The sequence below is a fragment of the Ursus arctos genome, unplaced genomic scaffold (genome assembly GCF_023065955.2).
Source record: "Ursus arctos isolate Adak ecotype North America unplaced genomic scaffold, UrsArc2.0 scaffold_20, whole genome shotgun sequence".
In the NCBI taxonomy this organism is placed as follows: domain Eukaryota; kingdom Metazoa; phylum Chordata; class Mammalia; order Carnivora; family Ursidae; genus Ursus; species Ursus arctos.
This window is the reverse complement of record NW_026622875.1, coordinates 32474167-32499985: the sequence shown is the minus strand read 5'-3', so window position 1 is coordinate 32499985 and position 25819 is coordinate 32474167. Positions and strand designations below refer to the sequence as shown.

The window sequence follows — 25819 nt, the reverse complement described above, 5'->3', positions numbered from 1 at the left end:
CTGTAGGTCTCAGACTCCTTGTCCAGGGCTCATTCTAAGACCTCCCAGTCATTAAAGGAGAAAGCTGCAATACCAGCAGGTTTATATGATAATTGTGCTAAACTCCCAGCAGTGCTTAATAAAGGTTTCAATTCCTAAAGCTAAATGTTAACACATCAGAACTAAGGGTATCTTCAGACTTGAGCTAAAACCTGTGTTATTTTTGAACCTTTCTTTTCAGAAAGCTGTACAAGAGTTTAGGTGACAAAAGATGAGAAGGGTTGTGTGCGTATGATAAAATATTCACCGTAAAGACTCATGCGTAACCGTGTAACGCAGAACAGCATTTTTGTGCCCGTTCTTGACATAAGTGCATGCCTCTGTAGGTTCCCGTTGTATTTCATAAATACCTAAAGACTTTAAAATGTCAGCTGTCACAGAATGGTGGCCCATGTGTTAGGGGGAGGGTCAAAGTGGGTAGTGGTCTGGTCTAGGGTAAATGTGGGGGGGGGGTGTGAGAGAGAGACAGTGTCTTAGTCTTTTCCCTATGTTATATGCCTCTGAAGTCACTGTTGAAAACTCTGTTTCTGTTATTCAGTATTTAGATGATTTATTATGCTCATAATAATATTTACTATTACATGATGATGGAAATGTTCTGTATCTTCACTAATAATATGGTCACTAGACACAAGTGGCTATTGAACACTTGAAATGTGGCTAGTGTGCCTGAGGAACTGAACTTTTCATTTAATTTTATTTGACTTAATTTAAATTTAAATAGTCACACCTAGCTAATAGCTAGCTACCGTCTTGGATGGCACAGCTCTATACAGCTCTGAGTTTCTGATTTCCAACATTAGTGAGCTAATGAGTTATGAAAATTCTATTAAGTTCATCGTAGAGTTAGAAACTGCCTGTAACTTGTAGAAGCTAACTCTGCCAGTTAAGGATTTACCTTCCTCACTTCAAAATGTGGTGGGGCAATTTCCTTTACCTGGACAACAGTGACCCCTGGTAACCTTCTTGCCATACTTCAGCCTCTCCCCTGGGACCTTGAATCAGTGCCAGGTTAAGTCCTAGTGGTCTTGTTTCTGTTTGGGGCACACACTCTCTCCCTGCCTTTTGGGAGCTCCTAGCCATCTCTTCATGTCACACCAAGTCAGGTTTAGAGTTAGAGACCTTTATCAGCCTGCCTTGTGCTATCTTATACCCCTCACTCCCTTTCCCTGTTCTCCTCCTGCATTAGTCAGAGTTCTCTGGAGAAACACACCTAATGGGATTATCTATCTATTGATTGATCTATCTGTAGAGAGAGATACTGAGATTGAAATTGATTGATTTCAAGGATTGTGGGAACTGGCAAGTCCCAAACCTGCAAGGCTGTCCAGCCAGCTTGAAGCTCAGGTAGGAGTGATGCTGCAGTCTTGAGTCTGAAGGTTGTAAACTCAGGCAGATTTTCTAGGTTGTTGTCTACAAGCAGAAATCCTCTTTGGGAAAATCTCAATCTTTGCTTTTAAGGCCTTCCACCGATTGAGTGAGGCCCATCCACATTACGGAGGGCAATCTGCTTTACTCAAAGTCAGTTAAGATGTTCATCACATCTTTAAAATATCTCTATAGAAACGTCTAGACTAGTGTTGACCAAGCAACTGGTCACCATAGTTTAGTCATTTGACACATAAAATTAACCACAACAACTTTTTCACTAAATTCTGACAAGATGTGCTCCGACTGACTCTGACCCTTCATGCATGACATCTCATACGCCCTGTGGGCGCTCCCAATTCCTATTGACCCGTTAGCAGGAGCCTGTTCTCCTTTCTCCACGTTACAGATAGCTTTTCTTTTTACAAAATCCAACCCATGTTCCATTTCTGTGTAACTGGTTTCACCCTGACTGATACATGTCCTCTAAAACAGAACACAGGTACTAGACAGAGTGTAGGTATCCCCCATTTTTCAAGAGTTCATTTTACGCCACTTTTTTTTTTTTTTTTTTTTTTTTACAAAAACCTACCTTAGTACCTGTTTTCACCAAGGGAAAGAAATCCAATAAGGATTTTTGCTTTTATGAGAAAAGGCAAAAAGCAAAACTAGCCTTCACGTGTTTTGCAGTAAGCCATCATAGAGGCAGCATGCACCCTGAACAGTAACAGTGGCCCCCCCAATCTCCTTCCCCAGGACCTACACTCGCATCTCAGCCTCCAGCCTCCATAACTTCGAGTTGTGTCTTTGAGCATATGTGCTTTATCTCTATTTGTTTTGTGCATCTGTTAGCAAAATGTGTCCTAAGGTATCCAAAAAGCTTAAGAGAGGTTATTTTTTGGGGTCTGGGACAGCTCAAAATTTTTCCCATAGAAATTAATGGTAATTACTTCTTCTCTTGATGCCATTTCAGCTGACAACAGTTTTCATAGGAGCATGGTACTGCCAGACAGTAAGGGAAACCTGGACATATTTGAACCCATCTTCAGCCATGGGTATTCATTTTGAAAGCAGAGTAACAGACAATACAACTTAGATTTTCTGGGACTAGTCCAAGGTCATGTTGTTATTTTTCATGAAAGTGATTCTTTAAATATATAACCAGGAGCGTCTGCCTTCGGCTCAGGTCATGATCTCGGGGTTCTGGGATCAAGCCCTGTGTCAGGCTCTCTGCTCACCTGGGAGTCTGCTTCTCCCTCTCTCTCTGCTCCTGCCCCCTGCTCATACTCTGTCTCTCTCTCAAATAAATAAAATCTTTTTAAAAATGTGTAACCAAAGAAGCTCTCGTTTTTATAATGAGTTGAGACTTTTCATAGAAATAAATTTTTTAAAAAGAAAAAATCTTTTTCACATCATAATCTCTGATTTTAGGTTGGGAAAATAGAGTTACTATCAAATTTGTGCTTACTCATTACAGAGCAGTTGATGAGTGAAGTCTTGGATTAGTTGAAAACAGTCTTATTTCATTTTTGCTGCCTAAACCAACAGTGTTACTCCTGTAAGTGTCGGGGGTGTGGTGGTTCTTAAATGCAGCAGAAATAAGAAGGTGGGTACAGGTGTTTTTCAGTTTAAAGTGGTATAAAACTGAGCATCTTGGCACAGGCTAGATTACATGAAGTAGGAAGAGTGGTACCATTGAAGGAGTACTGGGTTGGATTTAGGATACTGAGCTGAATCTGGACTTTGCCTGTGATTAGCCCTGGGTAGCTTGACCAGTCACATACCTGTCCCAGAGCCAGTTTCCTCTTCTGTAAGGTATTATGTGGGGCCTAAGATCATGCATGTTAAAGTCCTTTGTGGAAGAGTTGTACCATTTGACAGTTGTTTTAGTAATCACAATCATTAGAGAAATTTTATAGGCGCACGTGTGCCAGTCTGCAGGGAATTCCATGACAACGTGACCTGGGTGTTCGTGCTTTGATCTTCCATATTGATTTGCCTCCATGCTCACGAGGACCTGGTGTAGCTCGGAGGGATGGCAGTGTCCAGCAGCAGAAGATGAGACCTGACGTAAATTGATCTTAGATGTATGGAGAATGGGGAGGGATTCCAGAAACATTGAGGGATAAATCTGACTGGATGTGGTAAGCAGATAACGTAGGGTTGGAGAAAAGCAAGAGCTAAAGAAGACGCCTGTGGCTCCAGCTGGAGAGATGAGGGTGGGGGTGGACCCTGCAGCTATGATCATATGTTGTGTAGGTGTGAACTCCAGAGGAAAGCCACAGCTGGGGAGTCCAAATTTGGGAATAATTAATATAGGACCAAGTGAGTAGAGGAGGTCACCACAGGGAGTATAGAGTGAGGAGACCGGGTGGCTGAGGGTGAACCCTGACAAATGGCAGCTGGTGCCCGCCATTAGTACACTCAGGAGATTTGCTCAATAAAGGCTGCGAATGAACAAAGGAAGAAATGAGTGAATGAGAAACAAACAAGGATCCTTTTAACAAACATAGTCAAATGGCTTTAAAACAGAGAAAGAGAAAGTGCTGTACTCGAGTTAGAAGAGGCAAGGCCCTTAGGGTCTAGCCAAATATTGATCTTTATAAAATCTAAATGCGGTTCCTCTGGTTAAAAAGAACTACTCCTCCTTTCTGGTAAACAATTTGGCAGCCTGTATCAGGCCTTTGAAAAGTTAATATCCCCTGACCCATTAATTCCTCTTCCAGGAATCCACCCAAAGGAAGTAAGCAGAGCTGCAAAGATTTATGCACAAAGATGTTTCATATTCCTGAGACATGAGTTTCTTTGGAAGACTTGGGATGGAGCTGGGAGGGAGGCGTTTCACTTTGGCATCTTGTTAAAAGTCTTGATAGTGTATAGTACTATGGTGTAGGATACAAAATTCTCGTTAGTGTTTAAGATAAAAGATGAGCATTCAAAGAAATGTTGTGCTTTGCCCTCAAACCTCCATTCTGTGCTCTTGGAGTTACTACAATGGGAAAACTGGGGAATATGCTGGCCTGCAGGGTGAAGTCACAGCCTTTGTTGGCATGGCATTCAATGACATCCACAATAAGGCCCTTCTCATTTCCAGTCCCCTCCCCCCCACTCCTGGCTTCTCCTGTCATGATCCAAAAATATTCATAGAAGTTACTTCAATACATTAGGCTATTGTATACCACAGGTTTCTGCCAATGATGATCCTTCTTTCTCTTTACCTGCATTGCCATACTTCCCTTCTTTCATCTGTCTGGTGAACTCCTATTCATCCTTCAAAACCTCCTGCAGGTTTGGTCCCTAAATAGGTTTTGCCTAGCACAGTATTTTGGTGGAAAAAAAAAATTGAATTTGAATATGTAAGGTAAGGCATACACACTCCAATTCTGTCACACTCCTCACCTCTTCCTGTTGTATTACATTATTTCATTTGTTACAGCCCTGACCTGTCAGAAACTTTACAGCCTCCCCTTCAGGCAGAAATACTCACTGTCATTTCTGTGCTTTTATATCCATTACTATATTTATCAGTCCCTATGAGAAATTTGTGGAATATTTACTTTTTTTAATTATAAAAGTAATATGCATACTCATTAGATGAATTTTGAAAAACCACACACTAATAGTAATATTATATAGCTGTCATGATACTGTGTCTCTAAAGTTTAGAATCTTGATTTTTTTAACATAACATTATAAAATAAGCACTTTTGTGCCATGTTGGTATAATTGTTTTTAAAGCCTGTTTACAATAATTGGCTGAATCTTCTTGAGGGTTGGGATTCCTATTTTGTTGCCCCAGCACTGAAGTACGATGTTAGTCTGGGCCAGTAGGAACTTAATACAGTGTGTTGAATTCGGGAGCTGAAATTCATCAGTCTCCATCTCAACCATCAAGGAGCTCATTCTGGGAGAGGAGACATACATACTCACTCATTATTTATTGTATTCATTCATTCATTCATTCATTCATTCCACAGATACTAACTTTATGTCAGACATCATTCTAGCACCAGGGACACAGCAGTGCACAAAACTCTGCCTGTGTGAAATGTGTATTCTAGAACAGTGATTCTCAAATTTGGGGTGCATTGGAATCACCTGGAAGCCTTGCTAAAACACAAGCCTCTGGGCCCTACCCTTATGTCGGGATCATGTCACGATCCAGAAATAATACGGTGCTAGACAAAACCTATTTGGGGACCACATCTGAAGGAGGTTTTGATTCAGGATTTCTGGGTCAGTGAGGCCTGAGAATTTGCATTTCTAACAAGTTCCCAAGGATGCTGATACTGCTAATATGGGACCCCGCTTCAGGAACCCGTGGCATAGAGGATAAGTTTGAGGTACAGTAGCACCAAGCAATATGGTTGTCCAGTTAATTGTGGAAGAAGGGCGCATGTGTGATTAACGCAAAGCTTCTCCAACTGCAAGTCCCAGCAAGGAAGGAGAGGACTGGGATAATGCCCTGTGTCGAGAGTCCTCGCCTCCTTACTCCGGATGAGTGTCAGCAGTCTCTGCAGGGTCACGGAAGCCTGGAACCTATAAGGAGAGAGGGTAGAGCAACAGTGATGGCCATGAGTACCTTCTTTGTGCCTCTCCTTCCGCACACCTGCCATATGTAATGTCTCACCTGCAGAGCGACTACAAGAGAAGTAGGATTCCTCCCCATTTTATGGGTGAAAAAACTGAGGCCTAGAAAGTTACATAACATACTCAGGTTCCAGAGTTGCACACCTGGAGCTCCAAGCCAGGCCTTTTCTGCCTTCAGACCCCATGACGCAGGCTGAGACTGGCCTGTGGTCGAGCCCTCAGTGGGACCAGCTCTTCAAAATGCTTTGGCAGTCAGAGGTGTCTTGTGTGCGGTGAGACACTCTCAGCAGGGGCTGGGTGCGAATGGGCCAGGTGCCGACAGTGTCCCTGTTCCTACAGGGCCCCAGCAAATGGAGAGGCTCAGATTTGCAGTTGATGAAGGAGAGAGCCACACTGGAGTGTAGGGACCTGACAGCTAAAACAGAAGTCTGCAGCTTGGCGGGGGAAGAGCTCACTGTCCTTCCTGTAGGACCTACATCTGGAAATTATTAATAGCACTTTCTCACATATGAAAATTTGTGGTCATTAGGTTTCGTTTACTTTTACTACAGGTTTAGTGCCTTGAGAATTTGCATAACGTGTCCAAAACTTTAAAAAGCCCATTTCCAAACCGCTTCCAAAAAGGCATAGGAAAGTCATGTGTGAAATAAATCACAGATTTAGAAAACTTAAGATTAGAAAAAAGCCACCTCCATCCCCTGTCGTGGGAATGGGAGGAATCAATGCTCACCGGGCCCAATTCCCCAGCTCTGACACACGCCCAAGAGCAGCTGTCCGCAGCTACCTGGATCCTGTCACTTTAGCTCCGCCCCTGTGCCATAGCCTCCTGTCCTCACCGGCTATCAAGGGTTAACAGAATATAAGTGATGTAAGAAGAATGTCTCTTCATTTTCTGTAAAACTGAGGAAGACACATTTTACTCCATGGCTCTACAAGAGTCCTGCAACAGATTCCTCTGTTCCTTACAGCAAATCATGCTTCTCTCTAATGGACCTGGCATGTTTCCTCATTACCTGTGAGAATTGTAAGATCCATTGCTTTGCCTGTGTTGCCAGGAAGCTCAGAGCGAGGCTTCGTAGGCAGTAGCTTCTCTTAACCTAAGGTTCTTGGACAGTAATTATCTCCCCCTCTTTTCATTTGAAAACTTTTGTTACCTGCGTCTTCTCTCAGAAGCTTTCCAAAACAGTTCCTAAAAGTAGGTGGGTATCACAGATTAATGGGTGAAAAATGGATTTTCAGAATGGAAAGGGGTTTGTTGAATGGAAAGGTTTTGTTTTGTAATGGTCTTTGAAGGATTAAACAGAACAATTTATGGAAAATGCCTAGTACAGTGCCTGGGACACAGTAGGTCTGCACTAGATGGTAATTCCTCCTATTGTTGTCATTGTTTCTAGCACAGGCGAGATTTTATAGAAAGACTGGACTGTACATGTGTAACTGCTCTGGATTGCTTTCCAGAATGTGCAGTGTTGAACTAAAATGACCTCCAGCTTAAGGTTAGGGTGGGTCATCCAAGGAGAGCTGCCTCGGCTTGCTTGTCTCTTAGAGAGAGTAGCTCCATGCTGGCGTTTCTTACTAATTCTCAAATGACGGAGGATGATCGCTGCAGAAACCTCAAGATTTTCTGAGGTCATCCACTCAGGGGTTGGTGACTAAGACTTATACAACTCTGAGGTCTTCACTTCCTGATTTATCTGTAAAGTGACCTGAGCATCCTCACCCAGAAAGCCCCCTAACGCCGATTGCCTAGTTTGGGCTGGCTCTTGCTTGATTTTATTAGACTATTATTTTCCATTTTTCTTTCCCTTGTGACTATTAAATTGAGTTGCCTGGGGGTATTTGTCAGGGAGGGAAGAGTTAAAGTGCCTCGGTACTCTGCATGGCCGTTAGCCCCCCATCTCAGGGGCTCAGGAAGTGAAAAGCAAGTTACCTGTGACACCATGGCCTGGAGAGTCACGAGTTGATCCAAGCAACACCTGCAGGGCCAGCGTCGTTTTCGGGTGCCTTTGGCTTAGGCGGAGAGCACCACGGAGCAGGTGTTGGTCAGATTTCCCCGCTGTGGGGAACGTACACACCAGCTTTCATGCAGTGGTGATTTTCCCCACCTCCGCCCTTCTGTGCCAAAACAATTGTTTAAAAGAGGAAGCTCTTTGGGTCATAAAATGTCATCTGGTAGTTAGTATATGGCTATATAGACCTACTGGATTATACGGTAGCCTGATTGGCAGGAAGTAGGTGATTCATCAGAAAAAAAAAATAGTAACGAAAAAAATAAACTCTTACAAAATGAACTTCCTCTTTCAAACTCTTTGTTCCAACTCATTCTTTAGAAACTTTTTGCAGCCTCTTAGGAAAAAAATAACCAATAGGGGACTAATGCAGTATTTCAAAGAGAGGTACTCTTCAGCCCTGTCTAGCCACATGCTTCATAGTTAAAAAGAGCCAGCCCTTTGCTGTCTGTCCCCAGTGGGGCCAGGCTTAGGGTGTGGCCGCTGCCTAGAGGGGACATGGAGTGTCTGCTACCTTGAGAGATTTCATGTTCAGACCAAAACAGCCACAGACGCCTTCAGCGGGGTGTTTTGGATGTTGCACGCATCCCCCTTTGACAGAACATCCCATTCACTCGGTCCCCTTCGTTTTGTTTGCCTCACAGGTCCAGGAGGCTGCGAGTCAGGGCCTGAAATTCGTCGGTGTCATAGCTCAGTACGGTTGCCCGGTGAAGTCAGCAGGCAGCAGCCCCCCAGGGGACGCCAGAGCTGCGGGAAAGGAGATGGGCAGGTGCGGGGTTGATGAGAACCCTGGTGCTCCGGCAGGGACAGACAGCGGCCAGGAGCCAAGCCAGGGCCCCAGAGGGGAGACGCCCGTTGCCGAGCAACCCAGCTTGCCCTCTGGAGAAGGGGACGGTGCAGAATTGTCTCCACACGGGGTGAGCAAGACTCTGGATGGGCCGGATGGTGACCTGTTGGAAGTGCTTGAGGAGCCACTCTCGGGAAGTAAGTATGTCAGCATAGGGACTTTTGACCCACGTAGAGAGAGGCTGACAGCTTTCCAGTAATCCCCTTGGCATTTTAGGAAAACAAAATGGAATGAGAGTGTATAGACAGCAGTCCATCCAACAGGAGAAACTGGATTTTTCTGGGCCTCCTGACCGATTGCTTACTGACGTTGTGACTTCTGGGAGAACAGAACCCCATGAAATTGCCTTGTAGTTGCTCCAATGTGTCATATTTGAGGTGGATTCTAGAATGTGAGGGATTTTATCCCCACGCTCTTGCACTGCCCTTGAATGACCTCACTATTAGCACAGGAAGCGCTCCCGTGCTGGGCACCAGTGCAGAACTTACGCCCCACTTCTGGTCTGCTCATTTTGAATGTCCACCAAAGGAGAGAAATCAAAGAAGCCAGTTTTGAGGATGGAAAATAGAGATGGAACAATAGTTTCTTGCTGAAAGGTGAGGTGAGGTATACATTGAAAGCTCTCAGCCCTGCTTGACTCTAAGTGTGAACTGTCACAATGGCACACAGGCTCAGGAGCCCTGCCCACTGACGTCTACCTCGCACGGAACCCTGGCTTTGAGAAGGGAGGCAGGCTATACTGAAGTACCCCTCAGGACGTTTCTGATATTTCCCGTTCCAGAATCCACCTTTCTCCAAGCCTGCTTCCAGACTTCCTGCCCTCTGTGGTTGGCCGCAGGGAAAATTCACTGGGGGACATGTCCTAGGACCATTTCCCCCACATGCTGCCCTGGGGCTGTTCACCTCCCTCACCCAGAGACCCCCGTCCATTGCTGAACACACAGAGCTCCCTCAACGCCTGAGGTGTCTTGGCCTGTGTCTCATTTCTTCAAGTCCCTGTTCTCTACTAGCAGACAGATCCTGCTGAGGAATAATGGGTTAATGTGTGTCTGGAGCTGGTCAGCCCAATAGTGGATGGGAATTTCGGCTTTGGAGGGTATTACAGTACCCCACTTTAATCTCACTCAGTGGGCAGCTGGCTGTCCGTTGTCTAGGCACAAAGCTGGCCCTTATCTCTCTGCTCAGGTGGCCACAGGTCTCTGAAATTTTGACAGCTTGTTGCTGTCCTTTATTCCTCATTGTGTGGCATAAATGAGCCTTTGGACTTGTTTCATCAGTTCATGAACACACAGGTGTTACCAGTGCACACATGGCCCCGTGGGCGGTGGGCCGACAACAGTCATGACGGCGCTGCCCTTCGTATCCTGTGCCTAGTCACTTAAAATTCTTCCGATGTGCCATCTTGATGGTGCCTCACAATTGCTTTATGATGGCAGGTGCCATTATTAAGCCCATTTCACAGATAAGGAAAGTCACCTTCCATGCCCTCATGTAGTGAAATTTTATCTCCTAGCTTGAGCATCCAGCCTCCCCGGCCGGACATGCAGGGGCCCTGTCAGCATCGGTCATGGCCTTCACCTGACCCCAGTCTCTCTCCTCAGTCTTTTTCCTGAGAAGTCTTAGCATTTCCTTGCACCATCACCCTGCCCCCCGCATCCCCCCAGCTTCCCCTCCCTGCTGCTTGCTCAGCTTTCGGCTTGCCTTTCTCTCAGGGCCCCCTAAGGAGGGTGAAGTGTTTTTACTCCTCTTTCTGCCAGGTGGGCTTAAATAGGCAATCACAGCAAGACAATTAAAAAAAATCCAGAGGGAGTCTCCCTCTTTCCCCCTCCTTCCCCTCGTTTAATTTATTTCCTTTATAGGAGGCCTAGGGGAGCCGGGTCTAGGCAGCAACTGCTCACATAGGGCTTGCCAGCGAATTTGCCATCCAGACACAGGGCAGGCGGGCCCTCCCCGTCCCCGTGGGCTCTTCAGCGGCTGCTCTGGTCCAGAGGTTATGCTCCCTTTGCCCACGCAGGTCCCTCTGGAGACCCATCATGTGGCTGTCTTCCTGATCATTGATTTTTATTTCCTGGTCCTGGAGAATTTCCTGAGGGTTCCTGTCCTTGCTGCGCAGAGATCTCCCGCGCTGGTGCAGGGACAGTTCCAGGCCTCACCCCTGGGCGCTGCCATTCCCACACTTGCCCTGCCTTATGGCGAACACAGCACCCCAGCAGCTCTGCTCAGAAGAGCATGAATGGCCCCTTGTGATGCATTTCTGTTGATGGGGAACATGCTTTCTTCATCTGTAGTGAACAGGGCAGGTGGCGAAGGCCAGTGCAGGGAAAGATTAGGAAGGGGTCCCCAGATGTCCACCTGTCACTTCTCTCCTGGTCTCCGACATTCCTGTCTGTCCTTCCCTCAGCATCTCTGTTGCGACATCTTCAGTCAGAGACACAAGGAGGCCAGAAAGCGCCACACAACTTCAGATTGTTCTCACTGTCACTGAAATAATAATCAAACATTCTCTAAGCGCTGCCCTTCGTATCCTGTGCCTAGTCACTTAAAATGCTTAGAAATGCCAGCCAGAAACCTGAGCCAGTGACCTCAGTTGTATTTCTCGGCTGAGGGGATTTTATTCAGTAGGCCTCCCTGGCAGCCAGATCCCTGGGTAGGGAGGGAGAGGAGGTGTCCTCCTGAGTCTGGCCTTTCTGCTGTGTGGCGCTCCTCCCCTCCCCATGCCCCCAGGATGGTTCTACCCTGTGGTTCTGCGTCCTCCCAGATCTGCCACCTGCCACCTGCCACCATCTTTCTGGCCTTTCATTCAGTCCATTAACAAACAGCTATTGAGCTCCCACCCGTGGTCAGCAGCTCCTGCTTTCTGCGTACTGATGAAATTAGCCTCTTGTTAGATTTGGAAACAGCCCAAGGTTTGGGGTTGGAAAGACTCTTGGCTTTGCTACTTTCCAGCTTGTGATGTCTGAGGGATCCACTCAAGGTTTCTGGGCGCAGAACCCATGCAGCCCAGAGATCTTGCTGCTCTGGGAGGGTCACATCAGATGGTGGAGGTGAAAGTGCCCGTGGCTATCGCCGTCCTTGCCAGGGGATTCCCGTGGAGCGCTGTGTATGCAGTGGTTCCCCTAGTTTGTCCTCACAAATAGGCCACACCCAGGCCCAGAGGTGCCCTGCTGGTCGTACCCACGCCTGACCGAAGTCTGAAGCAGTTTCTCTCAGATTCAGGAATCTGGATGGGCTCCAGGCCCTTCTGCCCTCTTGTCCCACCACAGAGCCCACAGCCCTGCTTCCCAGTGCAAACCTTTCGTCTGAGCCCCCTTGCCTGTGACCTCAGCAGACCTTAGCCCCCACTCAGTCCAGCTACCGGTCAAGTCTGACTCCCACATGTTTCTCTCCACCCAGTCAACTCCCCAGTGTCCTCCTCCTCCCAACTAGCATTTGGAGCCCCATGCTGTAGCCAGACGCTGAACTCTCTTCCCTCCAGCCTGGAAGTCTCTGGAACACTGGGACCCAACCAGCTTGCCTGCTCCCTGCCAATCGCAGGCTCTCTGGGGCCTTAGTTGCAGACAGACTGCAGACTTCCGTCCCGTGCCTAAATCCCCACTGCCTGGCATGGGCCTCAGAACTGGGCATCTCCCTCTTTCCTTCCTGCTCCCGAGGAGCTTAGCAAGGCCTTAGCGGGCCTGGCTCTCAGGCTGGCAGCACCCAGGAGGCCCCAGACCCCCTCCTCTTTTCCTAGCTTGATGGACTCATCTGGCTCAGGTCAATCCAACAAACATGTATGTATCCCCTATCATAGTACAGGGACTTTTCTGCATGAGGCAAGCTCCCCTGTGTCAGGGAGAAAGAGAAAGACAAGAAGACAAAAATACAAGTCAAGACAGTCTTGATGCTCCTTGGGTACTCTCCCAGTCCAGTTCTTCAGCTGTTCTGAGAACATACTCAGAAACAATGCCTTCCCCCCTCCTTTGGGACTTTCTGTCCCATGTCTGGAAAAATCTTCCAGCTGGGGTCATGGCAGAGTCACAGAGCAGCTGAGAAAATTTAAACAAACTCGGGACTTCTTTTTGGAACCCTCGGTGCCTGCTCATGTGATGATGTGTGCTGGAGAATCAGAATATTAAAACATCAAAGGGCATCATTTGGGGACAGTTTCTCTTGGCCGGTTTCCATGTGAGTAGTGAGAGGATTGTGGCCAAGGATCCAACAGGAGAGGGGAGTTAACTGAAGGGTTACACATCTGAAATCAGGTTTCTCCCAATATTTCATCGCTACTAATGCTTTGGAGGCTCTTGAGTCCAGCAGCATTTCCTTCCCTTCCTGACAAATTTATTTCTGTCTCTGGCTTCAGCCCTCTTCCCTGGGGAAGATTCCGATGGGGAGCTGGGGCGCTGTCAGCACCGCGCTGTCTACCTTGTCTGGCAGTCTCTGCCTTCCCTTCACCCCACGTCCAGCAGCCCCCGCTTCCCCTTTTGGCCTTCCCCTTTTTCTGTTTCATTACGCATTTGGGAAGGCTGTGTTTCTGTCTTGCCATGTGAGTGGGGAAATCCTTCTGGGTGATGAAGTGTTGTCATGTGTTTTTGGACTTTGGCCACGGTCAAATTCTCCACTCACCTCTCCCATGTAGAAGCTGTGATTCCTTTTTCTTTTTAATCTATATGAGTTTGTGCTTGACTAGAGCAGACTGTGGTAACTGGTGCTCTGGCCCACCCTAGGGTCACCTGAGGACAGCTGTCTTAGCCTCTGCCTGCAGGCGTTCTCTGGAATGGGAACACACCCCACCCAGCAGGCCAGACACCCTCAGGGAATTCGTACCTCAGGAGTGGCCCTCAGTTCCTGAGGATAAATGCCCAGGCTTCCTTGCCCCTTGGTAAGGCAATCTGAGGTGTGTTCTGTACAGTGTCTCAGGGGGCCCTGTTAACTGAGCCCCAATTGCTATATTGCAATAACTGGCTCATTAATGCACCCTTCACTGGCTTCCATCTCTTCCCTATTTCCTACCCCTATTCCCTCGCTCTATTTCCTGGGATCACTTCCCAAATAAACTACTGGCACTCAAAAACTTACAGGGTTTGCTTTGGAAGAAATCCAGACGAAGTCAGGGACTCACTAAAGCGTTGCTTATCCTCTTGTCTTTAGTAGCCGTGCCTTTTATTTGAACCCCTAGCACCTAAGGACTGGAGTAGGCCTGGTCATGTAGTTCACATCCTGTCCCCCTTAGCTCCAATCCACTGCTCGATTCCCCTCCATCACAAGCCTTTATTTGCATGACTGCATTCCTCAAGTGTGTATTTCAAAGTCACGAATGTAGTCTAGTGATTGCTGCCTCCGTACACCAAGACCTAATTTCTTGTGTGAAAGCATTTACAGGCTAGAGGTGGCTTCCTGAGTCAGGCAAGTGGACTGAGAAAGGTAATCTGGAGTGGGGATCATAAATAGGCCAGATTCAGTTGTTTAAAAGCCAGGTGGCCACTTTTGAAGATGGGCACCTTTCTTCCCTAATTGGTTCTATCCAATGGATAACCTGAAATGCCCCCACCCCCACCCCCGGTAGCTTAACTCTTGCTGATGCAAAGTGTCAAGGCCTGGCATTGCTCCCCGGAGATCTCAGCTGATGTTTGCTCAGGTGGAGCCGTAAAAGACTTCCTTTGCCCAGAATACAATACCTATTGGGATAATTTTAGATGTTGTGTGGATGGACATATTTGGTGTTAATGTGCCTCATCATTCGCTTCTGTTTATAGCAAGTGGTAGTTGTTTCCCTGATGGTCATGAAGCAAAGTTTCCTTTTTAAATTCATTTATTTAAATAAAGGAAAGTGATTCTGCTTAAAAGAATAATAATTCAGCTAGTGTTTGGATCCTGCAAAATTGTGAGATACTGAGGTACGAGAGACGGCGTCCCAGTATGTGGGTCGAGGCCAGGTCTCTCCTGCAGGGAGCATGAGCGTGCTTTGTCCTTTTTTGCTAATGTCAACCGTCGTTTATGACCTTTAAAATATTTCTTTCAAAGAAGGGTGGGGATTTTCTTATTATTCCAATAGATATTTTTGGAAACCAAAGCATATTCCTGACTAGCCTGTGTGAGCAAAGGTTTTTAAGCTGGGTAGACTCTGATTGCTTGACTAAATGAGTAACACAAAAATAGACCCTCAAGACTTAGATTGAAATTCCAGGTATTTGTTCCTCGGGGCTGACGCCGCTCACTCGTGGCCGGCAGCACGTACGGCTGGTGCGGGTCAGCTGCCGGCTGGTGGTGAGTATTGATCTTTGAAGAACTGAGCAATAAATAAGGAAGGAAGAGCTCAGAGCCTCACTCCCAGTGTCATCTACCTACCACTCCAGGCCGGAACCCCCATGTACGGTAACATATTTATTTTTACATATCAATGGTGTGTTTTTGATGTACTTAGATTAAGTATTATGGTTTTGGCCCTAGGAAACACCGCTGTAGTTTATAAATAGTGAGTTCAGGGGTGTACAAGTTTCCTGGAATTAAAGCAGTATTTTTATTTTTATGTGCCTCCATCTAGTCACCTTTTTTTCAAAAGAGCAGCTCTTACCCAAATACCTCCACCTTTTTTTTCCCCAAAACACCTTTGTATGAGTTTCTAGAAATGTCTACAATGTCTTCACAAACACCTGACTGTACAAACTGATCCCAGATAACAGTTATTCATCATATATGCCAGACGCAAACCCACGTCCCCCACTGGAAGCCAAAGCTTTGACGTCCACGTCACTTTCAAGGCTCCCTAAGTTACAACCTGGAATCAGGTTTTATCAATTTGACAACAGTGCAACCTAACAGTTTACCTTTGATAGCATTTCTCCAGGCTCCTAAGAGATTCCACTAGACCCAGTGACGACAGATTTTTATTACGGTTTGACCTCTTCTCTCCCACTTCCTTTACAAATCCCAACAGAAATGGAGATCCTCGCCCTTTTCAACAAACCGAAGAGCCATCAGAAGTGCCGGCAGTACTATCCGGTCAGCATTCCTCTCCGGGTCTCCAAGAACGGCCAGACAGTGAGCAGTTTGGACGCCAACTGGTTGGAGCACATGAGTGACCACTTCCGGAAAGGAGGCATGCTGGTGAATGCAGTCTTCTACCTTGGCATGGTCAATGGTATGGAAGTTACAAACCTTGGGCAGCCCCCACCAACCCTGCTTTTCTTTTCATCTTAGCCCGTCTTCAGAGCCGGCCCCATTCAGAAAGCCCCGCAGCTGATAAACTCACTGCATTTGATTTCTAATTAACACGTTTGGAGGAATTGTCCACAAAATCCACCACCAGTGCTCCTTGAACCTCTCTAGGAGTCAGCCAGGTATCTTCAAAAATGACAGAGAAAGGGAAGTGATTCTGTGTTTTTGATGGTGGTTTTTGATCCATGTTGCTTTTAAAGGCTTTTAAAGAGATGATTCCCCGTTTGTTAATTACCCCCTGGGATCATGCCGCTCCAAAAGTGCAAATTGTTTGTAGACACTATTACAGTTGGAAGTAGCAGGAGCAGCACCTTGGAATTAACGCCAGAGAAGTGAATTGAACTGCCTCGTTTCTGTAAGCTCCGTAGAGACACACACTGTTTCTGGGTCTCATGGCACCCAGTGCCGCCTCCTCGGTAATGAGCTCTCTCTGGGGGTGGCTGCATGAAGTGGCCGTATTGATGGCCACTCGTATAGGGCAGAGAGGGAGTGTGCCCACAGCGGGGAAGTGTGTCAGGCAAAGAAAGGATTTGGAGTTAACACAACAGCAAGTTGAGTCACTAGGGTGCATCAAAGCTGGGAGGCAGTTTGGGGAGTGGGGCCAACATGCCAGCATGTAAGGATCCTGAGGGCTGCCAGTCAGCGGGATGCCTAAGTGAAACGTAACACCAAATTTGTTGATCCCAGCAAAAGCTAGCAGGGGGCATTGACAGCACCGTGTCTTGGTTGTCGAGCAGTTTTCTCTCCAAGAATTAGCAGAGTCAGGAACAGAGTTTGGATTCTACGTTATTTGGAATCCTTAAAGTGCCAGCAAACATCTGTGGAAGAGACATCAGTCTTAATTCTGAAGGTACATGCTTTAAATCATCAGAAGCCTTGGAACATTGTACAGCACAGACAGGTCTTAATTGTGGATGTGAGTCCTTTGTTCCTACCTAAATATCAATATCTCATGTTAACATATGAATACAATAGCAGCAGGCATTGTATGGTATAAGTGGCCAGAACCATTCTGGAATGGATGAATGACATAAGAAAGGTCCTGGCTGACTTGTTAAGAACGCCTGGCAAGCAGCACTGTCCAACAGAACTTTCTGTGATGATAGGAAAGTTCTGTATATGTGCTGCCAGTATGGTAGCCACCAGCCACACATGGCTGGTGGCCACTTCAAAGCACATAAATATAATATAAATCACTGTATGTGCTTAGTGGCTAGTCATGTGTTAGGGCAGTTCTAGAGTATACATTTCGTTAATACAACCAATGAAGAGCCAATTTAGTTCTCTGGTGGCAAGGTTAATAGCCTCCCTCTGTACAAGGAGGCCTTCCCTGGGTGCTTGAGAAGGTCCTGGAAGCCAAAGCACATCCAGTCAGTTTTGAGATGCACCATAAAACACCAGTGGCATCCTCTTGGGGCAGATGTTTACAGCCCTGACTCATTGGCCTTAGGGGAGACCAGGGAGGAGCCCCTTAGCCTCCTGCCTCCTGCAGGGACTCCCCATCTCCCATCTAGGGCGGTGCCAGTGACTCCTTTTTTCTTCCCCTAGACCCGTAGAGGCTCTCTGTGGCTATACGCCCTTTTAAATCTCTCCCTGGGAAACCGGTGGTTAGTTGTACTAACATCTTAAAGATGTTCAGTGACTCACTGAACATAGCAGCTACAAGGCAGCCCCGCTTTGGAGAATTCAGGTGTCAAAAGGGAAATTTTCTCTGGTCCTGCTGCCCAGCGTGTCTGGGGCAAGCTGAGGACACCTCAAAAGTTCACAATGCCATTTATCATCTTTGGGGCCATTCTGGCTTTGGCAATCAGGACGGCTCCCTACTCCTTCCTCCTTCCCTGTTCTCTGACCTTGAGTCCAAAAACACAGATCATTCATAGAATTTTTTTCTTCAGATTTGACTTGAGTGTTTGAAATGATGTTAGAGCCTCCCTTGGCTTTAGCTGCGTGAAATCCAGCCCTTCTGCTGGAAGACAGAACATGAAATTTCCCGTGGCAAGTGCAGCTGGAAGCCGAGCCCCAAGCCTGTGTGTGTCTGCAGTTCCACCACAGCTGCCCGGCTCGGTCCCGGGGATGGCTGCAAAATTCTCAGAACAACATTTATTTAAACCCACTCAAAATTCAAATGCAATTTCACCCTGTGTGCTTCTGATGGGAGGGGAATGTGACTTGAGAGTAATGCTCAGTGGGTTAGGGTGTTTCTGGTCTGGAAAAGCCCAAGGTTTCCGTTGGCCGGGGATGAAATATGCATATGCTCTTTTCCCAGAATTAAAAAAAAAAAAAAAGAAAAAAAAAAGGCAAGCTGATCATAATTGTAAAAAGGAACCTATTCCTAATAAGATAATTAGTGTCCTTACAAGTAAACCTGGCAGAGCTGGAAGCACATCTTTAAGCAGTTTGCCATCTGGAAAAGCACCAGTACTCTGAAATATTTTCCACAGAGTCATAAAACTCATGAGAACTTTGTCCCATAAACAGGGTGATGTTTTAGCCTGAATTATTCAGTTAGGACTCCAGCTTCTGTTTTCAAGCCTTTACCCCCCAGGACATGGAAAGACTTGAGCGATCCTCAAGTTTGGGCCTTTGCTGAGTCGCTAGGGCTTCTCTCCTGGGGTCAGTTATGAAGCCTTAGAAGGACCAGGTGTCTTGGGCTGTGCCCTTGGGCCTTGGCAAGTCAAAGCACAGATAAAAGTGAGGCATAATGACGCTAATGGACACCTAGCCATTACTCTGTGCTGGTCCTGGTCTAAGAAGGTCAAACATAGGAACTCTAATTCCTGCAGCTTAGTGAAGCAGATATTGTTGTTATCCCTGTGACGTGGCTGTGGACGCTGAGGCACAGAGTGGTGAAGGCATTGCTAAGATTAGTAAGTGGCAAGAAAGTAGTAGGAAGAAAGAAGGGTCAGGGGAGGGAAAGGGAGATGAGGAGGAGGTAAAAGAGGTGACTATGTTGGCAAGAGGTTTCGGGTCCCAGGGAGGCCTTGGTAGCCCTTGGGAAGGGAGGGAAGCTCCAGAGTCACCTTGAGGGAAGTAGCAGGACCTGGGTTGCCAGCCCCCGGCGTGGATGAGTCCGAGGGTGGGCCGGGCAGACAGGCCCACAGAAACACCAGCCAGTGAGACAAAGGCCAGACAGAATCTCTGCTTCCACAGGGCGGGAGAGGCCAGGAAGGGAATCCTTCTGCTGTTGATGAGGAGTCGGGTAGTTATCCCCAAGGGGAAGGGCAAGGTGGAGCTGGGGGCCCACCATCTGAAGACCCACCCAGGAGCCTGGTTTCTCACCGAGGGCCTCCAGGCCAACAGAATCCCTGCCTCCATCACTGGTCATTGATGTTACTGCTGCCACCGTCCACTCTCCTTGCCTGCTGGGTCCTCCCTTTGTCCCCTGGCTGGCCCTGTCCTTGCTCTGCATTCCTTATTCTCCCCTTGCCCTGTCCTTGTCCCCACCTCCCCCTGCCCTCATGCCGTGCTCCCTTGGCCCTGGCCCTCCTCTCACCCCCTCCCGCCCCACAGTCCTTACATCTCTGGCAGTGTCACCCTTACCCAGCCCACATTCAGATGTTTCCCGTTGTTTCCAAAATGTCCTTTGCAGCAGGAGGTTCAAACCAGAACCCAGTCCACCGACATATGCTGCATATGGTGACCATTGCCTCACTTCTCTTTGACCTAAAAGAGTCATTTCTTTATGACCCTCACTGCTTGAAATAAACCCAGCCTCTTACCCTGCAGAATGTTCTGCATTGTTTGTCCGGTCAGTGCCTCGTGATGTCATTTACCTAATTCTCTAGCCTCTGTGTCCTGCAAACTGGAATTTAGTTCTAAGGCCTTGATAAGCTAAGCAGATGATGTTGCGTTTTACACGCTGCATCTCATCAGGAGACACATTATTCCTAGATGTCTCTCCACTGCTCTCCTTTTAAAAGATGGTCTCCCTGAGACCGTCCCTGATGCCCCAGCCGCATCTAAATCCGAATGGTATTTGGCATTTGTATCATCTTTTTTGATGCCTTGTATAAACTACATTACTTTATATTTGCAAAATACACATGTAAAAAATGTACATATTTCAAATAAAATCCACATAGAGATACATATTTTATACAGATGTACTTACAAGCCCTTGGGCGGGTTCTGCATCCTACGCTTCTTAGCACCCACGCACTGTATACAGAAGGTGATCGATAAAAGTTTCCGGGTGATGTTCGGTAATGCCGGTGGAGATGAGGGGAGAAGCTGGTGTTAGGGTGTGTGTCCAGGAGCTGGGGGGTTGAAGAGCTAGGTGTAGGCAGAGTGGAGAGAAAGGGAGATGAGGCAGTTCCAGGTGCTTCCAGCAGCCACTCCCTTGGAACACCGCCATCTCCGGGAATGTTTGGCCTACAATTACAGGCAAGGTTCCTATTTCAGAGAAGCCACTTACTAATGTGGGGGTAGAGCTCCCTTATGCTGTAAACGCATTTTCCCTTGCATCCATAGCACATCTTCAAATGAACTTTTTATTGCCGTATCGCACACATACAGAAAACTACGTATGTTATAAAGATATAGCCCAGTAGACTTTCACAATGTAACCAGCACCAGATCAAGAAATAGGATATACCAGCCCCTTAAAAGCCCCCCTCATGTCCCTTATAAAGTCCCTATCCCCCGGGGATGACTGTAGTCCCAACTTGAAACACCAGAGATGGGTTGTAAACTTTATGTGAATGGAGTATATGAATGAACACCCTTCTTGCATTTGGCTTCTTACACTCACTGTATTTGTGAGATCCATCCACGTTTTTACATGTAATTGCAGGTCAGTTTTTTCTCATTGCTGTACACGATCTCTTGTGTCGATATGTACAACTGATCCACATCCGAGTATGTTTTTTTTGCCTCATAGAGGAAGGCATGACCCCAAACTGAAGGCCTAAGGCCAATCTCACTGTGACCCCACTAAGACGCCCCCTGAAACACCAGGCGTGGCGTACGGTATGGTGGTCAGGTGACTCCAAAAGGCTAGGACCGTGGACTGGGTGTCACCATCCCCAGCTGGAGCCCCAGCGCCCGGTACAGAGTGGTGGCTCAGTGAGTATCTGTTGGTGATTGAAAGAGCGTAGGCTTTGGAATCAAACAAACCACAGTTTAGATCTGGTTTGGCCCTTGCCTTCCATTTGAACATGGACACATGATTTAACTTCTGCGGCCTCCATTCACTCACCCACTAAGAGGGAAGGAGTAGCCTTGCAGATTTGAGGGAAAGATTCAATGAGAAACTGTCAGCTGTGCCCGGTCTCATGCGTCACAACCAGCGAGCACTGGATCAGGGCGCTTCTTCCCCGTCCAGCTGGTTAAATGGCTCTGCACTTGCAGGCTCTCCTCGCTGTAACTGAAGAGGGGGAACACCTCCTCTAGACTTCTCGCCACCTCACAGTTAGAATGCAGACGCGAAGGCAGGCCAAGAGCAGCCACGAGGGCTCGAGAAGTAGCAGGCAGAGACCTGCTCACTCTTTTGATAATGTCAGTCACTTAGGCATGGTATGGTTGGGGCACAGCATGGCACCACGACCTAGCGATGGATGACAGGGATTTACAGGTTGGTATGGCAGCATGCACAGGTATGGTGATGCCCTTGGCACGTGCCGTTCCTGGCACTAAGGTGGTCTGTGAGTAGCCTCTGATGGGAAATAGGGGCTCTCAGAGACCCAAGGAAATCTGTTGGGCTGGCTACCCCAGTGGGGACAATGTAGTCTGGTTTGTTAAAAGGAGAATGGTGACTTTTTATTTCATCCTGCAAAACTAGACCACATATGTTGACCACTTGTCACCGTGCGCACGTTTCCAGCTGGACTTTGGAGAACACCACGAGGGGAAGCCTGAAGCTTAGCTTGCTTGTCCCAGAGGTGGCAGGGGAAGAGCGGTTGCCCCGCAGAATTTACCTCTTGGAATAATAGAGCAAATCTCCTTTTCGCACATCCTTCTTGTAAATCATAAGCTTGGAATGTTAAGGTGGCCTTTTGCCAAAAGACCGGCATCAAATATTTATACAATACCAGGGCAAACAGCTCTCTGTGCACAGTAGGGAAGCATCTTTACTTTAATAAAAAATGCAGTGATAATGGAGTGTTTTCCATAGATGTAGGGTGATTTAACCTTTTACATTGGGAGCCTTCACTCTAAGCTAGACCTATTTATACCCAGCTCGGTGCACATTACAGCGAGGCCGAGCCAGGAAGGTAATGAGGAGATGCGGAGTGGACGAGGCCGTCAAAACAAGGGCTCTTTAAAAGCCCAGCTGTCTGCTCTCTGTGGTTCATTGACTTTTTTGCTGTTACAGATGATCAAATTTTGACAGCCGTTCTGAACTTGCTTCCTAGTTAAGTAAGTGAATCAGCACTCTGGATTCAGAACAGTAGAGCGGCGGGCTGCGGGACTGGAGAGCAGACAGCGGATGAGACGGCCGGTAAATAAGGACCCGGTGTATTCCTGTTTCACAGCCCAAGTCTGGCCATACCTCTCCCCATGACCACACAGTCGTCCTTCCAGGCCTGTGACCTGGGAGGAAGGAGGGGAAGCCAGGCAGGGGCTGGGAAAGGAAGTGTGGCTGAGCGGCAGTGACTCCTTCCCCCTTCTGGACCCCAGCTCTGCCATACAGGGCTGTTGGTAGGCTAAGCACATATCATCATAGTTCTGTCAGATCGGGTTCTCTAGGACATCAAGCACATGGTAGGCACATTTTATGGGCTTGCACGTTTTTCATTGAGGAGATTTGTATGTAAAGACTTTGGAAATTGAAGAGAACATCTTTTGGTAGAAGCCTTGTGGGAATTGGTGCTGTGTTGGCCTAATCCTGAGGGAATCATTGAGTCTGTTCTAGTCTCGAGAATCCTCAGGTCAGAACTTGGGAAAGCTTTATTCTAAGTGGTCCTATAGGACATTCCTACTGTGGCAGGAGCTCCAGCTGGATCTTTGTTACCCAGAACTTTAAAAGTGAGCTTGACGATGGTCCATCTTGTCCTGAAGCCCCAGATCCTTGTAATATGGTTCAGGGGAAGAGCAACCCTGTTCTTCCCTGGTTATCTCTATAAAATGTCACTCAGGAGCGCATTGAGCAAACACTTGGGGGAAAACTTTTTAGCAGAGAAGATGAGAGAGGCAGGCTTAGCACTTTTGCTAAAGCTCTTTGATAACAGTCTCTCAGTTTAGGAAACAAGAAACTGGAGCATGGTGTTAATTAATTTACATTGATCTTCCTTGAAACGGAGTATTATCCTGTCAGGTTGGAATGGTATCTGGATAAGGCTGCTGTGCTCCAGGAATTACTCTCACAGCTGTGGTTTGTTGAGCTGGTCAGGCTTCTCAATCATTATGGAATAATCAAGAATACCCCCAAGCCAACCAGAAGTGCACCAGTCTCCCAGTTCTTAGGTTCAGGTTGGGCGTTGCATCAGTCAGCTATTGCCACAATAATGCTGTATAACAAACTACTCCAGAGTCGTTGGCTTAAAACAGTAATGATTTATTCTGTCATCTTTGTGGGTTGGCCTGGGCAACTCCATGAGGCAGTTCTGGTGATCTCAGCTGGGCTCACTCTCAGGTCTGTGGATCAGCTGATCTAAGCTGAGCTCCACTGGGACAGCTCTGTTCATGTGTCTTTCAACTTTTTGGAACCAATGGGCGAGCAGGAGCATGTGCTCTCCAAGTGGTGGCAGAGGTAGAAGAGGTGAAGCTCAACCACGCAAGCCTTGCCAAGCCCCTGTTGCATCATACCTGCTAATATCCCATTGGCCAGACAGGTCACATGGATAAGCCCCTTGTTGTCTGGTCCCTCCACCAGTCATCTTAGTCTTGACTTCCTTCTCTCATGGTTCGTTGGTCTTGCGGTCCTTGGCTGCTCCTCATTCACTGTGCATTTCCACTCCAGCTCTGTCCTCTACCCAGAACTCTCAAACCCTGAAGATCCATAAGGCTTTCTTGCTTAATTAAGTTTATATCTCTACTCAAAGTGGGGAGACCTGCCCTGGTCACCTCTTCCAAAAATAGCTAGCCACTACCTCCACCTTCGCTCCCTCCCCTTAGCCCACTTCATATTTTTATAGCATTTATCACCTGTGACATTATGTTACTGTCTCCCCCCTCACTGCAGGGTAGGCTCCATGGGGCAGAGACTTCATATGTCTTGCTGCTTGCAAGATCACCAGTGACCACAGGAGTGTCTTGCATGAAATTGATGCTAGGTAGACATTGGAATGAATGAATGAGTAGCTGGAAAGATTTTCAGTATAAGCTTGAATGCTTCCAGTAACACAGTGCTCACTCTTCCGAGGTTTTATCTTCCATTTTTTAGATTACTGTAAGGAAGGTTCTGTTTATATTGCACAAAAATTTTCTCCCCATAGTTCTAAAACTTTTTGATTCTATTTCTGCCTTCCATAGCCACGTAGAGAGAAAAAGAAAAAGAAAAATTATTCTCCATGTGTGTTATCTTTTAACTTGTATTATGCTTGTGTTAACTCTTGCATTAATCTTGTAGAAAAGGAAAAAAAGAAATGCAAATTGTACTTAATCCCACCATTTATACCTGCTACTAGATTTTACATATTTCCTTAAAGTTTGTTTGTCTAACCCTTTTTAATGTAAAAATTCACATACAGCTCATACGTAGTCTTGTATCTCGGTTTTGTTTCCCTTTATAACATTGTCTCTAAGGAATTTTTCTGAATCATTAAATTCCCAAGATTTTTTTGTGACCACATAGTATTTAAGTGTATGGAAGTCTCCTAACTTACTTAACTACTTTTCTATGGTTGAATATTTGGATTGTTGAACATTTAGATTATTTTTTAAAATTTTTTAAAAATTTATTTATTTTAGAGACAGAACGTCAGCGGGAGGGTCAGAGGGAAAGGGAGAGAAAATCTCAAGCAGACTCCAGGCTGAGTGTCGAGCTTGTCTCGGGGCTCAGTCCCAGGACGCCGAGATCACGACCTGAGCTAAAACCAAGAGTCAGACGCTTAACCAACTGAGCCACTCAGGTGCCCTTAGATTATGTTTTCAAGTAATTTTATAAATAATGCTTGTAGATAAATATTTGATGGCTTTAGTGACTATTACCTTAGAATAGACTGAAAGAGGTAGGATTTTGGGTCAAAGAGGATAGGCTTTTTTGTTTCAGCCTCTTGAGACATTGTGAAATTGCTCTCCGGAAAGATTGTGCAGTTAAAATTCCCTTAAGCGCCATAAGCTTTTTATACACATATAAAAAATGTTAAGCTTAGCCATTTATTTATTTATCTTTGCTGTTGCAAATAATTTTCTCACTTAATGGCCTCTGGGTTTTGTTTATGAGGTCTGTTGGAAGACAGAGGTTAAATATTTGTTAAGTATTTACATCTGCTGGTCTTGTTTTTTTGTGGCTTCTGGAACATTCTGGCAGTTCCTGAACTCCAGTGTGATTCAAAGGACTTTTTGATTTGCCTCCCTTTCTGATTAAAAAAAAAAATCATATTATTATGTGGATTATCCTTTTAAAATAAAAATAGTGTTCATTAAACATATTTCTATGTGTTGCCCTAGCAAAATACCACAGACTGGATGGCTTAAATTATAGGCATTTATCTCCTCATAGTTCGGGAGTCTAGGCGTCCATGGTTAAGGTGCTGGCAAATTCAGTTCCTGGTTGAGGCCTCCCTTCCTAACGTGTAGACAGCCACCCTTCTCTCTGGGCCTCATATGGCCTTCCCTCTGGGGGGGGGGGGGTATGGGATGTGTGGACACGACACTCTGATGTCTT

At 46.6% G+C, this 25819-nt stretch overlaps 1 protein-coding gene and 1 long non-coding RNA gene across 2 annotated transcripts in view; one reads left to right on the top strand and one right to left on the bottom strand.

Annotated features, from left to right (window-relative positions):
* The window catches only part of RFTN1 (raftlin, lipid raft linker 1), a 190853-nt gene that overhangs the window by 125478 nt on the left and 39556 nt on the right, over positions 1-25819 (top strand). The window contains exons 5-6 of the mRNA XM_026496954.4: positions 8651-8990; positions 15770-15973. Coding sequence (XP_026352739.2) covers positions 8651-8990; positions 15770-15973 — 544 coding nt within the window. The remainder of the gene's footprint in view (positions 1-8650; positions 8991-15769; positions 15974-25819) is intronic.
* Positions 14627-25665, bottom strand: LOC130544400 (uncharacterized). Its single transcript, XR_008960644.1, has 2 exons — positions 20162-25665; positions 14627-16868 (listed from the first exon to the last, which is right to left on the bottom strand). It is a non-coding gene; the product is annotated as an uncharacterized LOC130544400 (long non-coding RNA).